This window comes from Bactrocera oleae, chromosome 2 (assembly GCF_042242935.1).
Source record: "Bactrocera oleae isolate idBacOlea1 chromosome 2, idBacOlea1, whole genome shotgun sequence".
In the NCBI taxonomy this organism is placed as follows: Eukaryota; Metazoa; Arthropoda; class Insecta; order Diptera; family Tephritidae; genus Bactrocera; species Bactrocera oleae.
This window is the reverse complement of record NC_091536.1, coordinates 67,968,707-67,991,894: the sequence shown is the minus strand read 5'-3', so window position 1 is coordinate 67,991,894 and position 23,188 is coordinate 67,968,707. Positions and strand designations below refer to the sequence as shown.

The following is a 23,188-nucleotide window of genomic DNA, read 5'->3' as shown; positions in this document are numbered from 1 at the left end:
CAAAGGTTTCTTCCAAAAACTTAATTCCGATCTATTTTCGTCAAGATACCTCGTCAAACAAAAAGTTTTCCATACAAGCACTTGTTTCAAATTGTTCAGTTTGTATGGCAGCTATATGCTATAGTGACAAATGAGCAGCTTCTTAGTGAGAAAAGGACAGCTCCAAACTTCAGATCGGTAGTTTAAAAACTGAGGGACTAGTTAGCGTATATGAAGACAGACAGGCGGACAGACGGACGGACATGGCTAAATCAACTCTATCAACTATTTATATATAACAATGTATTTAATACAAAATTAAATTTCAAAAAAAAACTAAAATTATAAATGAAAAAAAAAAATTAAATACAACGTAACTATACTTCAAATCAGAAAAAAAAACCTAATTATAAAAATTTTGCTTAAAATAGTAATAAAATTCCTAAGCTCCTACTTTCCAAAACAGACCAGTATTTATATCAAATCATTTGGCAACGCTCCTCAAAACTAGTAGACTTTGGAGTACGGAACTGCCTACACAAAGATTATGAGTCCACATTAAGGCGGTGTTCGCTGACGCATAACTCATACTGACATTTTTAAAGAGAAATTCGTAATACATACTTGTACTAACTTTTCGGAAATCGCTGGTATATAGGCAATATTAATGCTTTTACTGGATATTTCAAAAAAATATACATATGTATGCTTAAACTCACACATACATACATATGTAAAAATAGCAAAGCACCAACTTTTTGCAGCCGTCAGCAACGCCAGCACATAGGCATGTAACAAGCAAATTTTTATATTTTTTCTGCTACTTTTTCTACTTCTTCTGTCAGCTAATTAAGAAACGTCCAGTTATTCACGGTTTTGTAAAACGTAAATTGACAAATATATTTATTTTAGTATTTCCTCTTTTTCTTCAAATTTTTGTTTGTTTTTTTTTTTACTCGATTTTACTGTTTTTCATTTTTTATATATATTTTTCTTATTAATTTTGCTTTTCTTTTCGTTCGTATTACACATTTTTGTTTGTTGGTGTTGCTTACAAGTATATTACAAGCATTTAATGAAAATTTAGCAACATAAATTTCTAGTTTTTGCATTTCATTTTCATTGCCTCCCACTATGCGGTTGCGCCTAACGATCCGCACATAATTAATTTTTGTTTTGTTTTTGTTGTTAATTTAATGCAAGAGGCATATATATACATATGTGTGTTTTGCTTCCAGTTATTGTTATTTGTATATAAATATATACTTTTTGACACACTAGAGCGAGCCTAGCATAACATGTACGCTCCCTGCGTGCGCATATGTGTGTGTGTGTGTGGGCGTGTGCGATCGTCTTATAGCGCGCAGATTTGCTACTTCGTAGCGCTGAATATCGCATGCGGCACTCGTTTAACACATACATACATATACATACATACATTTGATAGCAGTAATTGTAGTTTATGTTGTTGTAGTGTAGTATTAGTAATATATGCCTTGACTTTTGATAATTTTTTCTTTTATTCCTTTTTAAATAATTTAAGAGTATTTAATTAAATATTAAGTTAGTATACGACGCACTGGTTGTGAGAAAGTAGAAATAATAAATGTTATTATTACAAAAGTATTAAATAAAATTCACGTATGTTGTTGCTGGTGTTGTTTTTCGTTAGCTTTGCTGTTGTTACAGTTACGGTTGCTGTTGTTGTTGCATTTGCGGTTTTCTATCTTATACTCATTCATGTGGGCAATACACAAATGGACGTATGCTTCTTTGTTTGTTTTGTTTTTGCTTTTGATTTTTTGTTTTTGTATTTTCCATTACATCGCATTTGTAATTTGTTGCCAATTATCTTAGCTGCTCTTTTACTTTCAAACATTTCTGCACACAAATGGATTTATATCGGAGAAATGGCGGCTTGGTGGGCATGATTTGACGCATGTATGTGTGTGTGTATGTGTGTTTCAACAACGCGGAAGTGGATTTAATCTTCCAGCTGCATACTATTTTATTGTTTTTTTTTGTTAGTGTAACTGGCAACCTGGCAACTACAGTTCGAAAGTACAGATATATGAAGATACGAGAATTACAACATTAATAGTCGAATTTCGAAAAATAAAAATTAAAAATCCTAGCCTTAAGGAAATAAGAAAAATATATGCATTTACATTGGTTTTGTTTTTGTATTCTAATTTAAATAACACAACGAATTATACACTTATGATGCATGGCGGATGTCGTAGGAAGCGAAAGGGGCGTGGCATGGCGCTGGCTATGAGAAGCATGATGAATGGCGAGCGGAGGGAAGAGAGCGCATGAAGTTTTAAAATTATATTCGAATTCGAAATTAGTGCGAACAGCAGTGAGGAAAAGGGATTAAATTGGTTCAGGCAGAATAGAAATCATTGTACTAACGGAATTAAAAAATGTATTAATATTATTGAAAACAAAAAAATTTAGAAGTTAACAATAAAAAAAAAGTGTCTTCAAAAAAACTTTCATAAAAAAAATTAAGTTAAAAAAATTTTATTTAAAAAAATAATTTTAATTAAAATAATTATTTTTAAAAATATTTTAATAGTTGAAAATAATTATTTTAATTTTAATAATTTTATTATAATTATTATTTTTAATTACAAGAAAGTAAATTTAAAAAAATTAAATTAAATAAATGTAAATTCAAAATTTTCACTTAGTTTAATTTTTTTAAATTTAAATTTTCAACATTTTTAAATAAAATTTTTTTTTATTAAAAAATTATCGATTTCAATTTACAGTATATTACATATACTTTTTTCGCGTGATTTTGCTTTTATTATTTACTGCTCCATTCACAAATAAATATAACCCCGTTTAGTTTAGTTCGTTACTAAAAATTAGACAATATTTAATGGACTTGACAACGCACTGCTATTTATAAACTAAGTTTGCTTTTATTTACCTCTTCGAATTTAAATATAATGCATCATGAAATGTTCGTTAAGTGTTTGATGATTTATGTTAGCGTTTGTGTATGTATGTGTGTGTGTATGTGTATAATTCGTTTGTATTGAGTTAGTAAACTATTTTCTATATATTTTTAATTTTCAGTTTTCTTTTTTGTCATTATTATTTTTTCTTATGATTTTTTTTTATTATTTTTTAATAAAAATCCTCTCTTGCTGTATCCTTTTTGTAGTGTTTCCATTTCTGTGGTTTAAATGTGTTTTTTTTTTATTATTTTCATTATTTAATATTTTTTTGTGTGTTTAATTATTTTTAGTTTTATTGTTTAGCTCATTCAATTCAATTAATGCTTCGAAGATGTTAGGTGTTTGCATCCTAATTTCTCATCGTTTTGTTTGTTGTTGTTTTTTGTTTTCCGTTTTACTACACATTCTGCTGTCACCGTTGTTGTCGCAGTTGCTTTTGAGGCTATTGCATGCGTACGCATTTTTTATTTTATATATTTTTATTTTTGTTGTTTTTTTCTTTGTTGTCGACCCATTAGGATGTTCCATTGACAAGTGCCTCCCGCTTATTGTTCTCCTGTGGTTGTATCGAATCTGCGTGATTGTTTCTGTTTTTGGTGCGTCGTTGTTTTGACTGCTGCGACTGCTGTTGCTGTTGCTGTTGTTGTGGTTGTTGTTGATGATGCTGTGGTTGCTGCTGCTGCGACTGCTGTGGCTGTTGTTGTTGCTGTTGCTGCGGTGGTAATTGCTGTTGCTGCTGCTGCTGTTGTTGTTGTGGCGGCTGTGGTTTCTCAATGTTGCCTTTGATTGCCACAGTACTGCCGTCTTTGCTGTTTACGCTCTGTTGTTTCGATCGCTCCGACGAGCTGCCGGCACCACCACCACCGCCAACACCACCACCACCACCATTGTTGTTTTTATTGTTATCTGCGTTTTGTGGTTGCTTGCTTGGCTGGGATTTGTTATTGGTAACCCCACCATTCGCTGCAACAAAAACAAACGTGATTAGTGCATGAAAATCTCTCCAAAAACTAATTACATCGATCAATAAATATCAAAATCAAAAAGCGACACATTATTATTAATGGGCAACAGGTGGAAAAGTAGCTAAACTTTTGCCTAATAATCAAGGCCTTGTTCTTTTAATCGTTATCATGCGGAAGCATGACATCCACAATAAATGTTTCGTCGACCTTTTTCTCAAGCTTCAAAATTTTTTAATACCTATGAAAAGATTTCACTTCAAAAATCCAGAAACCTTATAGTGGTTTTCACACGCAGTATTATTATTTGCTAATCGTTGTTCGTTAAATTTGTTACAGCTTGTCAACTGTGAATACACTTTTCTAAATCAGTTGTTAATCGTTAAACTTTTTCATTCAACACAGCTGATATTGAAATATTATAACAATTATAGACAAAAAGAAAAAATGAATAAAATAAGTGCGAAATCGAATATAATTAAGCATTTAATTGAAACAACATTTCGACGAATATTGTTAATTGAACGAGAAGATGAATATGAAGTGGACAACGCGTGGTACGAACTGTATGAAGATTTGTATCATGTATGTCATGAAGTATCGAAAGGGAGTTGTAAATTTTTGTTTCAAAATCAATCCATTGGCACGAACATATTCAGACTTCAATGGATCAGAATCGCTTCCACCAAATGTTACGAGTAAATCGGAAAGAATTTAATCACTTTTTAACACTGACGAATTGTTCACAAAATGCAAGAGTAAGCAGTTTTCGGTCAAGCTACAACTCGCTATAGTTTTATTCAGGTTGCGCTCATCAGGAGGAGAAAGTGCGTCGGTCTCGTATTGTTAATTTTTTAAAAACCGCTTTAATGTTTTTCGGGACAAAAATGGCTTGCAGGTTGATTCTGCATATCCACTCAACAATATTATAGACTGATTACTATTTCACCAAGTAACGAGTAATTTCTTAAAGTTGCCGGCAAGGTAAAGTGTTATTCGTTAAACTGACATTTTGTTAAATTTACAAAAATAAAATGCATGTAAAAGTTGACCGAATAACGAATAACAGATAACAACACTGCATGTGAAAACCCCTAATATTTTCAAACTAAGTTTTAACTGTTATGTGCCGTTAAAAAATAGTAAACGTATCGTAAAGCTGAGAAAATAGCTTCTAACTCCATATTTATGCCCTGGACAGGATAAATTAATATAAATGATCACGATGACAAGACGAGTTGAATTCCGAGAGACCGTTTGTCTGTCTGTCCGAGCGTCTGTGCAGGTGATAACTTAAGTAAAAATTAAGATATCAATGAAACTTGAAGCAAATGTTCCTTGGCAAAAAAACAAAAAGTAAGGACGAGTTCGTAGATGGTCTAAATCGGAGCATGACAGTGGTCAACAAAACGCCATTAATCGAACACATATAAAGTGTGTCATAACTAAGCCGTTAATTAAGGTACAGAACTCAAAATTGCACAACGAATTACATTAAGGAGAGGCAATTGCGATTTAAAAATCTTTAAAAAGTTGCCGTGGCCCCGCCCCACAATAAGTTTAATGTATATATCTTTCAAACCAATAAAGCTATGTCACCTAAATTTGCACAGGACATATTTTTTCAACCTTTTTACGATAGTGGAATATAGGTGAAATCGGGTGATACCACCGCCCACTTTCCATATACGGGTTTTGTTAAAAACTACTAAAAGTGCCATAAATCAATAACTAAATGCGTCAGAGACATTAAATTTTGCATCTAGGATGGCACGCAAGATACCAAATTTGATTGTAATTTTCTCACGATTTCATCGAATTATGGATGTTTAATTCTTTCGCAAAATTTTTTTATATAAATTTCGCCAGAGCTTAGTCCATCCCTGCTTGTTTTTTAAATTGCGGTAGACAGTAATAACGAGATTGTCGTTTACTATCAGTTAAAAGTTAACAATACGAGTTTGAAACTAGACTCTAAAAAAATTTTTTTTTTAAATAAATTTTGCATCTCGACTTAATATTTATGAAGCGCTCTATTTTTTAGTAATTATCAAAACAGTTTGCCATTAAAAATAACATGTCACTTTTGGAAATTTAATTTGGCGACATCATACTCACTGTTATGAGCAGCGCTGTTATTCTTTTGCCGCCTACGTCTTCTTGAGCTACCCTCGTATGATGAGATGCTTTCAGCTAAAATGACATCGGAAAAAATAAATTTGCAATTTCTAATTAAATAATATACGGCGTACGCACCTCTTTCGACGCTGCTCAATTCACGCATGTCCTCACGCATATCATCATTATGATTGTGGTAATGGTCTCTACCGAGATCCCTGCCGTTCTGCTCTCTGCGTCCTATATTTTCAACACGTACGACAAAAGGGAAGAATGAAAGAACCAAAAAGTGAATTCAAACACTAGTGTTTGCGCTTATAACACTTGATATTTTACCATTTTGCTTACCACCGCCACCGCGTCGATCATTACCGCCACGATAGCCGCCGCCACCGCCACCGCCGCTGCGATCGTTGTAACGATGGTCACCGCGGGAATTGTAATCATCATCGTCCCGACGGCCTACAAATTAAAACGCACATAGAAATAAAATGTATATGAAAATGCATGTCAACGCTATACCTTGATGATAACGCTGGTTGCCGCCATTACCACCGCCTCGACCTCTACCACGCCCGCGCGGTCCGCCACGTCCCGAACGCACCGACTCAATATCACTGCTATACCCTCTCTCCGATCGTCTTGTGACGGGGAAATTCTGCATAGAACCCATTGTGGATTCTTGTATTGCGCGCAGTTGTTGATCGATCTCCAGTTTTTCCTGACGAAGCAGTTCCACTTCCTACAAGAAATATGGCATTTATTATTCGACTGGAGACAAAAACGAAAAATTATAATTTATGACGAAGAAACAAACCTTCAAATGTCCCAAGTGATATTCCAGCAACACTTTGGCATTTGAAATACTTTCAACGGTGCCAATGAACACAAACGGTACATGACCATGCTCACGTGGTATATTCTGATCCTGCTCATCATCGCCTGCGATCTGTGCGAATCCCAACGCATGCAATTTTCAAATATCGAACAATTAAACGAAAATTGGACTTTTTATAAATTATAACGCATACCTTAATTCGAAAGACACCACTTTTATCCACAATTTCCTGTATGATTCGACCGTTCTTGCCGATCACCTTGCCCACCAATTCTCTAGGAACCTGAAAGAATTCCTCGGCATATTCGAGCATCGCGCGTGCCCGCTGCACTGAATCCTCCGATTCGCCGGTGATTTTGAAAGTGCACGACTTCTCCTCCAATTCGATATTTGTAACACCTTCCAACAGGCGTGCCGCTTGAATATTGGCACCGTGTGAACCTATGGCCAAGCCCATCAGATCTTCGCGCACTTGGAATTCATCGGTATAGCTGCGTGCGAAATAAAAGAGTGAAAGGTTAGAAAAATTTGTTATGAGCAGAACAAAATAGAAACTAATCATTATGCAAAATGAAGGATTACTCGGTAAATTTTAAAGAGTCGTACTTGACAACAATTGTAATAATATAAGAAATCATATTTGCTCAATATATTCAAAGTATTTTAGCCTGAAGGCAGTTTATACAAAATAAATATAAAAAGGTTGCCACTTGATTTTAACTATGCATTTTAAGCTAATATGTTTGTGTTTTAATAAGCTGCAATATACATATTTAAGGATTCCTTTCTAAAACAATTTTAAATTGTTTTTCAACTTTTGGAGTTACCACCTGAGATAAAAAAATAGTTGTTTCAAATAATTTGAAATTTACAACGTTGTGTAGGACAAAAGTGCAGATTTTCAAAAACTTGAGTTAAAATAAAAGTTGAAACGAGTTACCACCCAAATTAGTTACTGAAAAATATATTAATTTTGAAGCAAAAAATCTAATTCGGGTATAATGATCAATATTTGAAAAGTTATAACCAACATAAAACTTTATTATTATGACGTTGCCACTTGAGTCGAAATTAAACAATTATACGGAAATTTTATTTAAAAAAAAATTGGTTACTTATATAAAGCTGTTGGATTATAATTAGGTTAAAGGATCGAGTAAAGTTAGAACTGAATATATTAGAGGTACAATTTTTTAATTTATAAATTGGTAAAGTTCTAGAGCTTTTAAACAAAATACATGCCTAGTTTTTTCCTGAGATTGTTATTCTCATCCTTTTCGATTGAAAATTTTCAGAATAAGTATTCATTTATTAAGACCCACATATTTATTCGGCTTTAAAACTTGGTTAGCAAAAGTTTTACTATTGTGAATTGCTTAAACGGAAAATAGCTGCCAAAAATGGAAATTCAGGTTTTTTATACCCTAAACATGGTATATTAAGTTAGCCACGATGTTTGTTAAAAAAAATATATAAAAGACCAGTGTAACGAGCTGAATCGATTTAGCCAAATCCGTAGATCCGTCTGCCTGTATATACTCGAACTAGTACCTCAGGTTTTGAGATGTCGATCTGAAATTTTGCAAACGTCTTTTTCTCTCCAAGAATCCGCTCATTTGTCGCCAATGCCGATATCATACAACACATAGCTGCCATACAAACTGAACGATCAAAATCAAGCACTTGCATAGAATCTTATTTAATTGTGAAGAATATTCTAGTTTCGGTACAGTCTTAATTAAATTTTTTTTATTTTTTTTTTTACTAGAAAAGTTTTTTATATATTGATTTTAATTATTTAAGACTTTAAGTTAACAGTTAATAAAATTTATTTTGAATGAAAAGGAAAATGTTTTCTCCAAAGGAAGAAACGTCAGTATAAAAAATTCGTATTATTTGTACGATTCGCTCCTCTCTAACGCGTGACGTATCAAATACCGCTAAAATATTTCAATAAACTATTTAAGTACTTTTCATGAGTGATTCCTATATTAAATGTGATATTTTAAAAAGGGGCCAACTGATAGCTTTATATCGCAAATTAAAATCCGCAAAATACTACAAATCCTTTCCTCTAAGTAGCTACACCACTTAAATAAACTCACCCACGATTAAGCAGTTTAGTCGATTCCAGCTGACGCGCAGCCTCCTCAGTTCTTTTCAACAGCATAACCTGCAAATTTGTAAAATGTAAATATTTTAGACTTCTTGTTTCTTCAAATAAAAGAGAGCGTATTTAAAACAGTTAACCAGTTACCTTCTGTGCCAAATTACGAAAATGCATATCTTTCAGCATGCTGGCACGTTTCTGAGTGTGTTCCCATTTCGAAATCACAATAAGACTGTCCAAGTCGCGATTGTATACACACACGCCGGCACATATTGTACGCTGAAATTCCTTGTGAATACCATCTTTTTGCGCTCTGTAAAATTTCGATAAGAAAACAATATGCACAAAAACAAATTATGTTTGATTATTAGCGAAATTGTAATGATAATGATAACGATAACAACAGCAACAAAAACTCACTCCTGTCGCAATTCCTCGGGTACAGGTATCGAAAACTGATAGAATGACTTGGATGTCAATGGCGGATTTTGATTTTTGATACGTAAACGCTTCAGTTCGCAAATTTCAGTATACGGTGTCTCAAAGCCTATGTACGCAACAGCGCAGATTTCAGCCTTAATCATTTTAATGGAAGCAATCCACCAACCACAGGACTCACGTTCCGTCGAACGGGTGAACACTTCCACTTCCATGCCTTCCTCAAAGGCGGGCGGATTCTCATTTTCTTCTGGCGGGAAGCGCACATTTGAGAAGGGATATTTTTGTACATCGGGACAGCTGTATTATGCATTCCAAAAGGATGATCGCAAACCAATAGTGAGTGAAAAGAAATACAAATGTATTAGTAAAATAAAGACATGGTACAAAATAAACAAACTTAAGGCGTTAATTGACAGCCAGAGGCAATTAGTGGGTTGATTTTTAAATTCAATGAAAAATTAATTTTGAAGAAACAACGTGTGGGCCTGCCAGCGAGCAGCAGCAATAGTTGATGTGTTGCCATTTTTACATGCAACAACAAATATCTAAGGGTCTTCAAAATAATTCAAATTTTACGTCCAAATGAGTTATAAGTTTTGGACAGGTGTTTGCATCGTTCCGAAATTAATATACATTGATATTTGCCGCTTTTCGATGTTAGCGCAACAATAACAAAAGCCGCAACTTGAATAGGAACGTACAAACGGCAGCGATAGTTTCGAAGAATGTGGCGACCAACAAGTGCTACCAATACGCAAAGATGTATAACATTGCAAACAGAGAAATTAGAAACAAGCAAAGTAGAGCATAAGAGGCGAAGATATGTCTCTTGGCGACTTTTGGCATAATGCCAACCAAATGATCGCATGCGACTATGCTGCTCGATGGCAAGCATTACCGAATGCGCAAGCAACCATATACACGCTACTGATTACTGCAAGGAGGGGGCAAGTGTGCGGGTTTTGCAACGTAACAGCCAACGACATTAAATCTTAGCCGAAAATATTTAATTTTTCATCTATTGAACACACCACTTTCTTTGGCGCTGTGGAGGTAATTTCAATATTTTTCTTTGTTCAAATAAAAATTCAACACAAAAACATGTGGAATTGTAAAAATGGGTCAAGTCGTAATGACTCGAATGCGTCATTTATTTCTGTGTTACACGGCACATAGACCAAAATAAGATTCGGGCGTGATGTATTTTTAAACACAGTTCTATGACCACTGATGGTTCGACATATCACACATTTTTTAGGCTGCGCAAAGCAAACTTTACAATCTTCCAAAAACGACAGTAATCACAAAAATATAAGACACAGACGGCATGCTCCTAATCGCAACTAAAAATAAAACTTCTATTCTTATGCCACGTTCTGACATGTTTCGATGAATACTATATATAACGATATGTTTTGCGCGTTTTTATGTGCGTGCATATAATAATGCAATACTGAATATTTACAAAAAAGAAAATACTTGATTTTCCTTGTTTAAACCGCACTATATTAAAAAAAAGAGTGAAATTGTTTAATAATAGCAAAACATTGCTAGATACTGCAAAATTTCGTAAAACTTACCCGTCAACTTCAACAAATACGCCATCATCACACACTGCCGTTGCCCTTCCCTAAATTAATAAATAAAATGATATTAGTATATAAAAAATATTGTATGCAATTATATTCCTATAATATAAAAAATAAAAACTTTAACCTTTATAAGTTAGGACAGCTATTTCTAATATATATATATATATGTATATATTTAATAGAAAAGCTTTTATGTACACTCGACTCGGTGGAGTATAATAATTAAAATTTAGTTTTATAGTTTTCTTCTTTTTTTAGAATTATACATGTCATCTTTTCATCAACTATGAGATAATCGATCTTTCCATAGCTTCTCTCAAAGCTGCCGAAACAGTGCACGACCGCAATTCGTTGCGCAGTGCTCAAACCTGTTACTCTACTTCGGATATTATCAATTTATCTCATAACATCAAAATTCAGTTCCCAAATGGAAAGAGAATGTCAATGCAAATTCTATCAAAAAATTATGCACGGATTTGCACTACTGTTTACAAACAAAGTAAGAAATCAAAGAATATCCAAATTAAAAAATTAAGTATAAACAGTTCACAAACATTTCAACTTAATCAGAAATTTTTAAATTCACAAACAGTTTTGTTGTTTAATGATGGTAACCTCATTCCTAATTTTAGCTGAATTTCGGTGATGTTATCCAAAACCTTATTGCACGTTCAACAAACGAGAAATTGCGAAAGTGTTGGTTCACAGGGAAAGTAGTGATAGATGAGGATCGGGTGGCATGCGGAGAGACAACATAAGCTTCAAAAATTATACGTCGAGATATATATATTTTCAGGGAGCGCAAGGCAGATGTTTCGGACGTCGGAGTATCTAATTAAAAAAGTGCCAATATCGAGAGTCCACATTTAATGAATCTTATGGAGCAACGCAAATTCTTTCAATAAATCTTCGGTCATTCTATGCTATAACACATCATTGTTTGATAATATTCATAAATCTTCAAATTTACCACCCACATAATTTAAAATAAATACATGTTAGTAGTATTCTCGACAGACAAGCCGGCTAATATTATATATGAAAATTGTAAATGTAAACATAAACATATGACTCTACGCTGGCGGTGCATAAATCGTTCTTTCTATATATTATATTACAATTATGTTTGTATGATTATTTCTTAGCGATAAGAAAACTAACTTATAAAATTCATTTTAAGCTTGGTGAAACCCCAATTAACATGGAGATAGAATAATAAACGATAAAAAGCGTCACAAAGCAAATTAGTTAGTTTTATATGCTTTGGCGCTTCGTTTTTAACGAATAACAAAACAAGGTGATGCAGTAGCTCAGCGGATTTGCAAGTAAATCTATAAACAAACATACAAACAAACAAAAACACTGGAACGAGAAACAAGCAAGGTGGGTAAAAAAAAAAAAAAAGAATAACCCGCCGCAGCAGCATTAACGTAGTCAAAATCGTGGCGGCAGTGCTAATCGCGGCCGGCACATTTTTATATTCACACACGAAAACAGATAGAATGATAAAACCAACGAATATGTACGAAGAAAAAGGCAAGATTGGAGAAGCATTTGATGAAAGAAGGCACATAAAGCTCAAGCAGACAACAATAATGCCAACAGAGAGCAAATAAGTTCTATAAAGTCGACGTTGACGTTGGCGTCAGCGCCACTGCCACCGACACCGCTATTAGTGTAACAAGCCCCAGTCGTACCGCTAGCAGACGAAGTAGATACACAAAACGAATCTGCAAGAAAGAGTATAGCAACGAAGTGTCGTATAATGACAGAAATGCCAATTTACTACGGCGAACAGATGAATCGAGGAAGGAACATAGATAAATAAGAATGTACGTATATCAATTTATTTGTACGAATGTTCGAAATAAGGAATATTGAAAGTGAAAATCCTTGTGTGCGTACCACACTAAGAGGTCATACATAGGGATCAAGTCCACACTAATGCGAATGTATCAAACGCACATATATACTCGCATTGTCCCTCTAACACCTCAGTGGGCTGAGTAAGCCGCCCGACAGCAGACAAAGAGGCGCATAATAAAATATATTTTTTCTAAACAAATCAAAAGGGTGGGCCATTTTTGCATAGAGGATGTTGTGTATAAGATAAAAAAAAAATTGTCACGTTCAAACACAGGTTTTACTATTGAAATTTGAATTACTGTTTTCGCTGTTAAGGAAACGAAGCAAAAAAAATCACTAATATATCCATAAACAAAAACAATAAAACCACAAACAATGTCGCCAAAATATGATGACATCCAATGCTTGCTTCGGCGGCACCAGCAACACGAAACACTCCGCTCACATTTACTTATACGCTTAGCCATGCTCAAAACACCGCTAATAATGCTGACACAATCAACAAAGATTTATTAATAAAACAATTAAAATTAGACATCAGTGTCGGCTGACTGACATGACCACGCACTCCAGATATCTACATAGTTTTAATTTTGACTGCAGTTTTGATTGGCTCTTTACTGCTTAAGAATTCAGGATATATGCAAATGTTACACGAATTAACTATGGTATGTAAAAATATATCAATATAAAGGTTGTAAAATAATCTTACCTTGTAGTAGGCGCCATTGTCGAGCCTTACTTCGACCATTAAATCGTCCATTTTGTTTACTTATTGGCTTTCCGCTTTAATACAATATAATTTTGTAAATTGCGACCCAAAGTAAATATGATGAATGATAATCCAAATACGCTTTATGTTTAATGCAAATATAAATAGTCCAAATTAGGCAAATAAAAGCTCTAAACGTAGGATATTCCCTGATTCTGTCCTCCTACAAATCCGGCGTAATACTAATTATTAACGCACCTTCTCCTGACTTCTGGCTTAAATCAATTTACTTCAGTCTTTCGATTTTCTGCTTTATGCGCTTTTAAACCACTTAATCTTATATCCGTATTATGATCCTTATAATCGTATTCTTTTATACTTCTTCCTGTAAATTAGTTGTTTTAGTCTAGTCGTTGCTGCCGCTCCTGCAGAAAAAATTATCACACAAAATAATATTAGAAATCAAGATATTTATAAGCTCGTCTATAAACGGTATATAGTTTGTTAGCAAAATTGTCTTTTCCTGCAATTTAATTCATATTTTTAAGCATTCACGTTGACAGCAAAAACATGCTTTTTTTTTGCTTTTCCCACAGTAGACAGAAATATTTTACGCCTACAAAAGGGGCGGCGCAGTTTGCGTCGCTGCCAACACTAACTACCGCAGTCACAAACGTCACCGTCGCAGTCACCGCTGACAATAGAACAGCGGAGCCCCAACATTCGTTTACGCATTAAGAAAAGTCAAGTAAATTGCAAATTATAGCACATTTCGGAACTTCAACAAACACATTCAAATATAAAAATTGTCGCATTGAGTTATCTAAATATTTTACAAAAACCTATACAAATTTTCACCCGAATTTTCTTGAAATTTTTTCACGCCGAGCCTTTGCTTTTATTCTTCCGTTCGTTTCTTATTCTTTCACGCACACTTCCAAGCCGCTGTGCAAATTTTTTCGCCCAAAGAATCTGCACATTTTTACTATAAATTCAACGCACCTTTACCGTTTTCAGACGTCAATTAATTAGCTTGTTCTATTTTTACTATTTTTTATTTTTAATTTACTGAATTTTACTGCAAGTTCACAAATTTTCGTTAGATTTTTTCTGTACGTCGAGCGACGACCAACGGCGAATGAACAGACAAAACGGGAACGGCAAAAATATGTGCCTTTTTAATCCGCTTTACTTACAAAATCACCACATAACCCTGCAATTTAGGGATATTCGGAAAGCAGTAGGCGGTTTAATGAATTTTGTTTGTCTGTTTTATTTGCTATTCGCTAAAGTTGTCTTGACACATTCTTGCTTCGTACTCACATAAAACTTGGTTTAATTAAAGCGTTCAATACCATTAAGTTATACTGTTTAAATTCCGAATATACCAGAGAAACTATTTTCAGTTTTAAAGCATTTTTCTTAATTTTATTTTTACTATTGCATCACTGTGTACGAAGTATTCGAGAGCAACAATATATAGCGTAATAGAAACAGCCATCTCTTTCGCACTTGAAACAAATAATTGACAGTTGAATCACTTTATTGCGAATAGTTGGCTGCTATTCACAATAGTGGCGTTCGAAATGTTTAATAAAATTTATTTGGTATGGCCTTGGTAATATGAATTAAACTGTATCAATTAAGATTTGTTGCATTATGAGAAAGACATAAAAGTATTGAGTTGAATACTGCATCATTGCTTAGTGGGTTTTTATAGTCATTTACAGCATATATATTACATATATTTTTCCTAAGCGCTTGCTAGTCACATGCTGCTGCTCCTCGGATCGATTTCGAGTTAACCATCAGTCAGCAGTTATTGGCCATGGTGGAAATCAAGAACCGGATTTCCGTTTTACGATAAGAACGCGGAAGCGCAACTGAAAAATAAGGTTACGAACGGCGACCAGCTGGCTATAGTGAACACGAAAAGAAGCGAATGAGAATAGCTCGTATTTAAGTTCTTTACAAGATTTAGCGAAGACAATTATGCAGAAATCTTGCGTACTTATAATAGATACGTATGTATATGTATATTTCATAACGGCTATGGTAATGTAAAAATGTAAATCGATTTGTCAATTCTAACGACTTAATTAAAAGTATATGTACTTCAAGTCCCCTGCTCTATATTTCTTACTTGCAGCCGTTGTTATTTACACACGATATTAACTCTAATGACTCACATTTCTTACTTTTGACAGCACAGAAAACATTAAAATAATAACATGTGTACATACATATGTAAGCATGTATGTGCACATTTGTTTTCTTTGTAAAGAGAATTGCAACTCTACAAATGCTGTGTATGTATGTCTGTGTCGTCCTGCAATCAACTAATAACTATTCGGAAATGCAAATTCTGCAAATGAATTGGAAATTCTATTAACCTAAATAAAAAAAATTCCATTACCCTATCTAAAAAAAAAAAGGAAAAGTGGCGGACACGTGCCCCACGTACACAGATTGGATATAAATTTGTCACAATTTTTCTGTTGTGGCCGTCTTAATTTAAATTTTTGATTTACCGCTTAGCATTCGCCCAGCATACGTGCATGTATATGTGTGCTGTTCGAGTATAACGGTTGGAATGGGGTCCCTACATAGTGCCACAGTGTAGTAATATAAAGAGGAGAGAGTTTTTTTTTTTGATTATTAACATGTCATTCAAATATATTTGTATATATGGCAGGAGGATACATATGTATATGTGGCTTACAAAAAATTAAAATTATGGACATTAATACATATGGTACATACATATAGTATATTCTTACTTACACGCAAATTTATAACATAAAAATTCAGATTGAATTATTTGCTCATAGTTTGAATATTGAATACACAAAATTCACATTATTAAAGTCAGTAAGCTAACAGTTTCACCGACAAAGATGGATGTCGACGCCATTTGAAAACATTAAGATTTGTTATAAATAAGTTTCAAAATTTATTCTGCTTAAAACTATCTCAAACAACTTCTGTTTTGCAACATACTTTGTAGTATTTGATGTAAATTAGTTACTATATTGGTACCTTTTTTTCCTTTTCAAAATGGTGGCTACTCTAGCCTAATTATTCTTTAAGAGATTTACCTAAAAAATACCTCAACTTAAAACTTATTACTAAAAAGGTCAATTAAAAACACTCTTTTACTTTTGCATTTAATTGAAGATAGTATTTAGAATGATCCGATTTATTTGTTGCCATTTTGAGGGTTATTTCGTAATGACACTTTCTTCGAAACCCCCGTGAGAGGCCTATTGGCAAAAAACTCTGACAGTCGATTTTCACATGCTGCTCTTGAGGCGAATTTTTCACCAGCAAAATCATTCGCTACAGACAGGAAAAGGTAGTAATCCCTTGGTGCCAGGTCCGAACTATAAAGTGGATGCAAACGAACCTCAAAAACAAACTCACGAAGCTTCTGGCCAGTTACTAGTAATGTGTGTGGCCTGACGTTGGCCTGCTGAAATACAATTCCTTTCATATTGGAAAAAGCTGGCCGCAAGTCCGAAATAAGAGTTTGGCCGTATGGAACTTACAGTAGAAAATCAAAAAATTAAACAAAAATTTATTTTTGAATAACTATGTTGGGATAAAAGTGCCTATATATGGATGGTGGGTGCGGTCGACTAAGGAATGGATCGATTAATAGTTAGACATAATCACAACAGTCGGGTCTACGTAACCGGAACGGACCCGGATTTTATCCGGCCAAGGACTGTCAACGCGGCAGAACTCTGCCGCTACAACAACAACAACAATAAAATTAATAACCAAATATTGTACTACAAAATTTAGTACAGAGTACTGTAAAATATAACGGTATACACATATATTTTATATACTAACTGAGCTAGATTTTTATAAATTTGTTTAAAATTGTAAAAAAAAAAACATTTACCGTTATAATTAACATATTTTCGGACTATCAACTGATTTGACAAGTACACTCACACATGTTTAGTACACCTGAAATTACTTAAGTACCTTACAAATCAAAATAATTTATAAAAAATCCAAATAACTTCAAATATTGTAAATTAAAATCCCATTTCATTCATGCATTATTGAAAGATTCTCTAAAACTCGAACGATAACACGACCCAACTTTAATTGGTACCAAACAACAAAAAGAAAACAAACAGCTTTTGAACAGTCATAGATAACAACAAAAGCAACAAATTAATGTGTCGGAAATGCAGAAATTCATTAATGAATGGTGGAGTGTTTATTTGAACAAGCGTTCTCTGCTCCATTTATATTAAACACAAACACATACATATACACAGGTATGAATGTATATGTGAAGAGTAGGTGTTCGACGTCATTTCGCTGACTATGGGTGTTTGTATATCGGACAGAGCGCAATCAGGTCGGCGGACATTTGGCGCGATGATTATCCATTAATGTCAATTACAAGCGTCATGACAATGTCATTTGGTTATAAAGTAATTTATTTGCTACTTTTTCAAATGTCATGGAAAATGTGTAAACAACAATAAAAATAACAACAAATAAAAAACAAACCTATGTATGTGTATTTGTACCATAACTTGATGCACTCACATAAAAATATACTTTTGAAAACCTTTACTGTTATTTGTTTTTGTAAAATTATCAACCATTCCGTCAGCGGCTTTAGATGCCACCACCTTAAATACACCATTAAAATGTTAAAACTGTGCAAAACCATGGTTTTTATTATTTTAATTGGCCATTTACTAAATAACTGTTTATATGGCATTTAATAAGTGCTTTGTGGAAAAAACCTGGTAAGTCGAATTAAGCAATTGAAAGCATAAACAAATATTTTCGAAAATTAAAATAAATGTATTTTCATAAATTAGCTTACAATAACATAGCTCTACAAAAAAATATTTTTGTTGCTTTGGATATCTAGCAAATTTTGATGTTTTCAAGTTTCGGGTTGCAACGAAGGTAAAATACCTTTCACAAATACAAAATGTTATTTAAAAACAATTTATTGCGATCGTTCAGTTTGTATGGCAGCTATATGCTATGGTGGCCCGATAGCGGCGGCTCCGACAAATTAACAGCTTCTTGGAGTGAAAAGAACGTGTGCAAAAATTCAGATCGAGATCTCAAAAATTGTAGGACCAGTTCGCGTATATTCATACAGACGGACAGACGCACGGACATGGCCAAATCGCCTCACTTCATCACGCTGATCATTTAAATATATATTTTATAGGGTCTCCGACGTTTCTGGGTGTCACAAACATCGTGGCACACTTAATTTACTCTGTTCAGGATATAATTATGCGGAAGGTTTTCATAAAAATCAAACGTAGAGATATCTAGACTGACAGTCTACCAAATTACCACTCGTATTCAACGAAATTCCAAATCGCTCGGGATTTTAAAAGCCATTGGCATATTTACCGGTGGAAGTGAATGGATTTTCTCAAAATGAACTCAGTGATTTAAAACGTGATGAAGTTAGGAATGATAAAGCAATTTGTCAAAACGTTGGATGTGGAAGAATATTTTTATATACCAAACTTAGTAAAGCAAAGTTGAAATGTGAAATATTTAATGGTACTCAAATACGTCATTTAATGAAAAATACAGATTTTATCAAGATTATGACTGTTCCGGAAAGTTAAGCTTGTGAAAGTTTAAGTTGATAGTCGGAAACTTTCTTTGTTACCATAAAGCATCAGAATAAATATTAAGAATTGTGAAAAATATGCTGACAAATTTTTAGATTCTCGGAACAAATTTAAGTATCAAGTTAGACTATCTCCGCAACCATCTGGATAAATTTTCGCATTATCTACTAAATATAGGGAGGAACAAAGAGAGCGTGTCACCAGGATCTAAAAGGGATAGAAGAAAGGTATCAAAGTGGATGGGATCGCCATATAATGGCGGATTACTGCTGGCCATTGAAAAGAGATTGTCAACTGGAAAATTATTTAAGAAATGCTCATAAAAGGGGTTTTATTGAAGTGTATAATATGTTCTCGAGATTTTTCTTTCTGTTTACTTTGATGTATCTTTATTTTTCAAAACAAAACTGACATACATAAATATATCTCTTATTTTGTTTCATAGTATCTGATTTTTCACAATCTTACAAACTCATTGATAGTTTCATGAAGTTGTCTATCTTAACTGAATGCTTTGTGCCACTCAAATACTTGGGTTTGTGAGAAAGCTGACTAGCCAAAACACTTTTGCAACATATTCAACGACTCCGTAGCCGTGATTCCATTGGACATACATCTGTGTTCATAAAAATAGCAGTGCTCATGAGCTGCAACTTTAAACTTAATTTTATGTATCAAAAAGTAAATGAATGTTCACAAATTTAATTTTGTTTTAACTTTGTGATTATTTTAAACAAAAACAAATCAATTTATTATTCAAAATGTTGTTAATTTTTTTTACATTATTAATATAAACAAAAAAGTGCTGTTTACAGCTGTTCATAAAAATAGCAGTGAGTAATGAAAACAGTATAATTAGTTGAAAAAAACATTGTTGAACTCCAAAAAACTATTTTAATTTGTTTGCTTGGGTTAGTACTTAGTCGTGTACCCATTATTTTTTATTACGGCCTGGCATCTGCGAGGCATAGAATCCACCAAGTCCTGGCAGCGCTTGACAGGGATCCCCTCCCATGATTTTTGAACAACCTCCCAAAGCTGTGATCGAGATGTTGGATTTGCATTTGCAACATATCGTTTAACATCTCCCCATAGGTTTTCAATTAGATTTAAATCCGGAGACTGGGCAGGCCATGACATAAGATCGATCCGCTTTGATGCCATCCAGCTTTTGACCAGTTTACTTGTATGTTTGGGGTCGTTATCTTGTTAAAACGTCCATTTTAGTGGCATTTCCCAATTGGCATAAGGAAACATAACATTTTCTAATATGTTAGCATATACAGATCGATCCATGATCCCATCAATCATGAATATAGGGCCAACTCCACTGTAAAAAAACATGCCCATACCATAATACTCAATCCGCCGTGTTTAACTGTCTTCAAAGTGTACCTAGGATCGTACTCTGTGTTAGGTGGACGTCTGACATATTGTCTGGAGCTCTTTCTACCAAATAACACAAGTTTACTTTCGTCACTCCATAAAATATTTCGCCACTTTGTAATGGGCCAATTAAGGTGACTTTTGGCGAACTTCAAACGTGCTTTGACATGTCTGGTGGCTAACAGTGGAACTTTTCGTGGATGGCACGCTTTGAGATTTTGTTCTTTAAGACGTCGCCGAATAGTAACGCCACTAACATTCAAGCTTAAGTAATTTTTTATCTTGCTGGACGATGCAAAAGGCTGCGCCCTGCTATATCGCACAATAGATCGGTCCGCATGAGGCGTGGTTTTACGTTGGATACCACGATTTTCAGGCATTTCTTTAAAGTTTAAAGCATTATGAATCATTTTAGCAGAACATCCACATATTTCTTGGATGTCTTTATATGTTTTTCACAGGTTTCTTAGTTGCACTATAATATTTATTTTTTCAGGAGTACAATGTTCGCCCCTGCCCACTAAGTTAAAAAATATAAATTTATTTTAGTGTTTTCTAACACAAAACCACTTACTTTTTATCAATTAAACATCTTAACAAAATTTTTTTGGCTTATCAAGATACGCACTGCTATTTTAATGAACAGCCAAAGACTGGTGCTTCTAGCAAAAAGAGTTATTCATTTGCTTTAATCTCGCAAATCTAACGGGATTTTTTCATTTCTTCCTTATACACATTCCATTCTACAACAGCAATGCGTAGACGTTGGAATAATCGTAACGGAACTTGAAAAAAAATAACATTACTTGATTGCATTCCTCGCACTGCTATTTTTGTGAACACAGCTGTACAAAATTTCAAGTAAACTCGTTCAATTTTTTTCCATGATAAAAATCGTCAAACAAACTTTTCGCGTCCTTAATAAGTTCGTCAATGAAGACTCTTAAATAATTTGATTTGAATTTGTTTCCTTATAAAGTGTAATTAAAAAAAATTTATATTATTATTAATCGGCATTCCAAGTAGCTTAGAACGAGTGAATCTGAATATGATTTCTGAAAGCATTTTTTGAAAAGCTATTACAGCCACTTCGACTGATCTTAGATGTTAAGTAATAGATAATGCGGGAGATCAGAATAAGTATTTAATAAACATTAGCAATAAAAGCAACTTTGAAAAACGAAAACATTATTTTTTGAACACACTGTATATCGCACATTTTCCAACACTTAAAATCACCGGGAGGGGTTTTCTTTCAGATAGAGATAGGGAGATGAAATAGTTTATAATCTTACGCTTATACTATACAGTTTCATATACATAGATATACTGTATATGTGCTTTGTGTATAATAACCCCAATATATGTAATTCAATTTTTTGGAAATGAGCGATAAGTCGATAAGTTTTTAAAATATTTGAGAATATAAATGAATGAGAATAGTTATGGTGAACAACTAGTGTAAAATTAAAAAAAAATATATGTATTTTTTCATATTTCGATAGGCTACAATATACCTTTAAATATAGCATGCTAATCCTTTTTGAATCGATATCGCAAATAGTCTCTGAGTCATAGCCTTCTGAAGTGTAGCCGCTCAGTTCAATCAGATCCAACATCTAAATTTTAAACGTGTTTTTCTCAAAACTACATTTTCAAAATTTGCCTGAGTAACTACTCGGAGTCAAATAATCCGATCACTAACAAATTTTTTTTGTATGTTCTTTATATAGTTCTCCATACATCACCTATCACCTGTAATCACTGGAGCAGTGGAAGATCTCTTTTAAGCGCCGTCGGAGAGAAATACGTAACTGTTTTCTTAACAACATTTACTACGCGTTCTTAAAATATGTATAAACATACCCTTAAAAGTTAATTTTTAATTCCGAATCGGTTTTTTTTACAGCTGTCATACTAGATGTGCCGTTTAAGCAAATATTTTATGGCTTTCTTAAAACAAGGAAATCTTTGTCTGTCCGGCCGTCCGGCAATAACTCGGTTAATCACAGTAGTAAAGGTGCGGTGAGGTAATTAATGTGTGTTTTACTTTTTTTTTGAAAATTTCTTACAATAAGATAAAAGAGCAGTCCCCGTTTTATACAATTTTGAATGTCTTCGCATGCTTATTCTCTAAAGTAGTTAATTTGTGCATCAATTATGATACCGAAAGGAAGATACGAAAGTTACTACAAATAGCGTCCCTGACATGAGACAACTCTCATCCCAAAGTCCATGTAACGCATATGAGAATCTTATATTTTTATTTTCTGTTGTGTGATTTGATGCCAAAAATATAATATAAAATTTACCATAATGATTGCAAACGGTCCTTGCATTACCATAAATAAATACCAAATACCAAATATAATGATTGGTGTCTCTCTTTGATCTTATTTGGTGCGAGTTGCCTTAAAGAAAATGAAGAATTAGTTGTATTCCAAACGAGATGGCATCAGCACAGTTTTTTTCTTTGCACCCATCTACCTAATAATACAATTTTCGACCTTTCGGTTGATTTAAGAAAATTTTTGAAAATTTTTTGATTACTTTGATTTCGTTGCCGAACA

General features: G+C 33.6%; 1 protein-coding gene across 5 annotated transcripts; it reads right to left on the bottom strand.

Moving 5' to 3' along the window:
• Positions 1-843: 843 nt before the first annotated feature.
• Fmr1 (synaptic functional regulator FMR1) lies at positions 844-15,035 on the bottom strand. 5 transcript variants are annotated; one of them, XM_036368339.2, is made up of 13 exons: positions 14,914-15,035; positions 13,591-14,015; positions 11,001-11,050; positions 9,400-9,717; positions 9,127-9,292; positions 8,975-9,042; positions 7,063-7,360; positions 6,849-6,998; positions 6,554-6,773; positions 6,368-6,493; positions 6,170-6,271; positions 6,032-6,106; positions 844-3,914 (listed from the first exon to the last, which is right to left on the bottom strand). In XM_036368339.2, the coding sequence occupies exons 2-13, from the start codon at positions 13,639-13,641 to the stop codon at positions 3,466-3,468; spliced, it is 2,073 nt and encodes a 690-aa protein (XP_036224232.2). In that variant the 5' UTR covers positions 13,642-14,015; positions 14,914-15,035; the 3' UTR covers positions 844-3,465. The 5 variants fall into 5 exon arrangements, with proteins under 5 accessions (XP_036224232.2, XP_036224231.2, XP_036224235.2 ...); XM_036368338.2 differs by lacking the exon at positions 14,914-15,035 and adding an exon at positions 14,593-14,748; XM_036368342.2 differs by lacking the exon at positions 14,914-15,035 and adding an exon at positions 14,593-14,748 and having other exon boundaries at positions 6,380-6,493.
• Between the last annotated feature and the right edge of the window lie 8,153 nt (positions 15,036-23,188).

Bases quoted from the DNA above. Each gene is read 5' to 3' on its own strand.
- Fmr1 (XM_036368339.2), bottom strand. From the start codon at position 13,641: ATGGACGATTTAATGGTCGAAGTAAGGCTCGACAATGGCGCCTACTAC. The intron at 11,051-13,590 runs GTAAGATTATTT...TTATTAATTTAG, and splicing joins ACAATGGCGCCTACTACAAG to GGAAGGGCAACGGCAGTGTG. The intron at 6,494-6,553 runs GTATAGCGTTGA...TTTAATTTGTAG, and splicing joins CAACCAGCGTTATCATCAAG to GCCGTCGGGACGATGATGAT.